Genomic DNA, 540 nt, shown 5'->3' on the forward strand with positions numbered 1-540 from the left:
TTTTGAGACATGACACAAAAATTACACCAAGACTGAAAGAATGTGTTACAGCAATCCATGGACTCCCCTATTTAATAGATTTATGTTTCCTCACAATCATGGATTTCAGTCCCCCCCGAATGGCAGCACCTGTGTGTGGGAGTCTTTTTGTGTGTTTGTGTAAGTGTGAGTGTGTCTGGACTACTCACAGCCCTAACACTGGTTTTTATAACAGCTCTTCATGAAAACTAAACTATACTTGTGCTGAATTTTGTACTTAAACGTCTCTGCTTGACATATCCCTGTCACTCCGTTCATTCTGTGTGTGTCTTCTGTGTGTTTCTTGGCCTTTCAGGGACATGTAGGCCATGCTTGGTTGATGTCGTTCCAGTAAAGAATGAGGAAGGAGTAGTAATCATGTTCATCCTAAACTTCCAGGAGCTTTTAGACCTGTCCATGAAAAAAGGTGGCATCAAACAGCGAATGACACACAGTTGGCTACGGGCAGGTGCGTGTCCCCCTTTCTCTGTGTGTGGGAGAGATTCTGGCCCTTTCTGTAAC

At 43.7% G+C, this 540-nt stretch overlaps 1 protein-coding gene across 1 annotated transcript in view; it reads left to right on the forward strand.

Moving 5' to 3' along the window:
• Positions 1-540, forward strand: part of LOC107570755 (potassium voltage-gated channel subfamily H member 6-like) — a 39553-nt gene that overhangs the window by 10126 nt on the left and 28887 nt on the right. Inside the window, exon 3 of the mRNA XM_016257009.1 lies at positions 335-487. Coding sequence (XP_016112495.1) covers positions 335-487 — 153 coding nt within the window. The remainder of the gene's footprint in view (positions 1-334; positions 488-540) is intronic.

The sequence above is a fragment of the Sinocyclocheilus grahami genome, unplaced genomic scaffold (assembly GCF_001515645.1).
Source record: "Sinocyclocheilus grahami isolate Dianchi unplaced genomic scaffold, SAMN03320097.WGS_v1.1 scaffold1500.1, whole genome shotgun sequence".
NCBI lineage: Eukaryota > Metazoa > Chordata > Actinopteri > Cypriniformes > Cyprinidae > Sinocyclocheilus > Sinocyclocheilus grahami.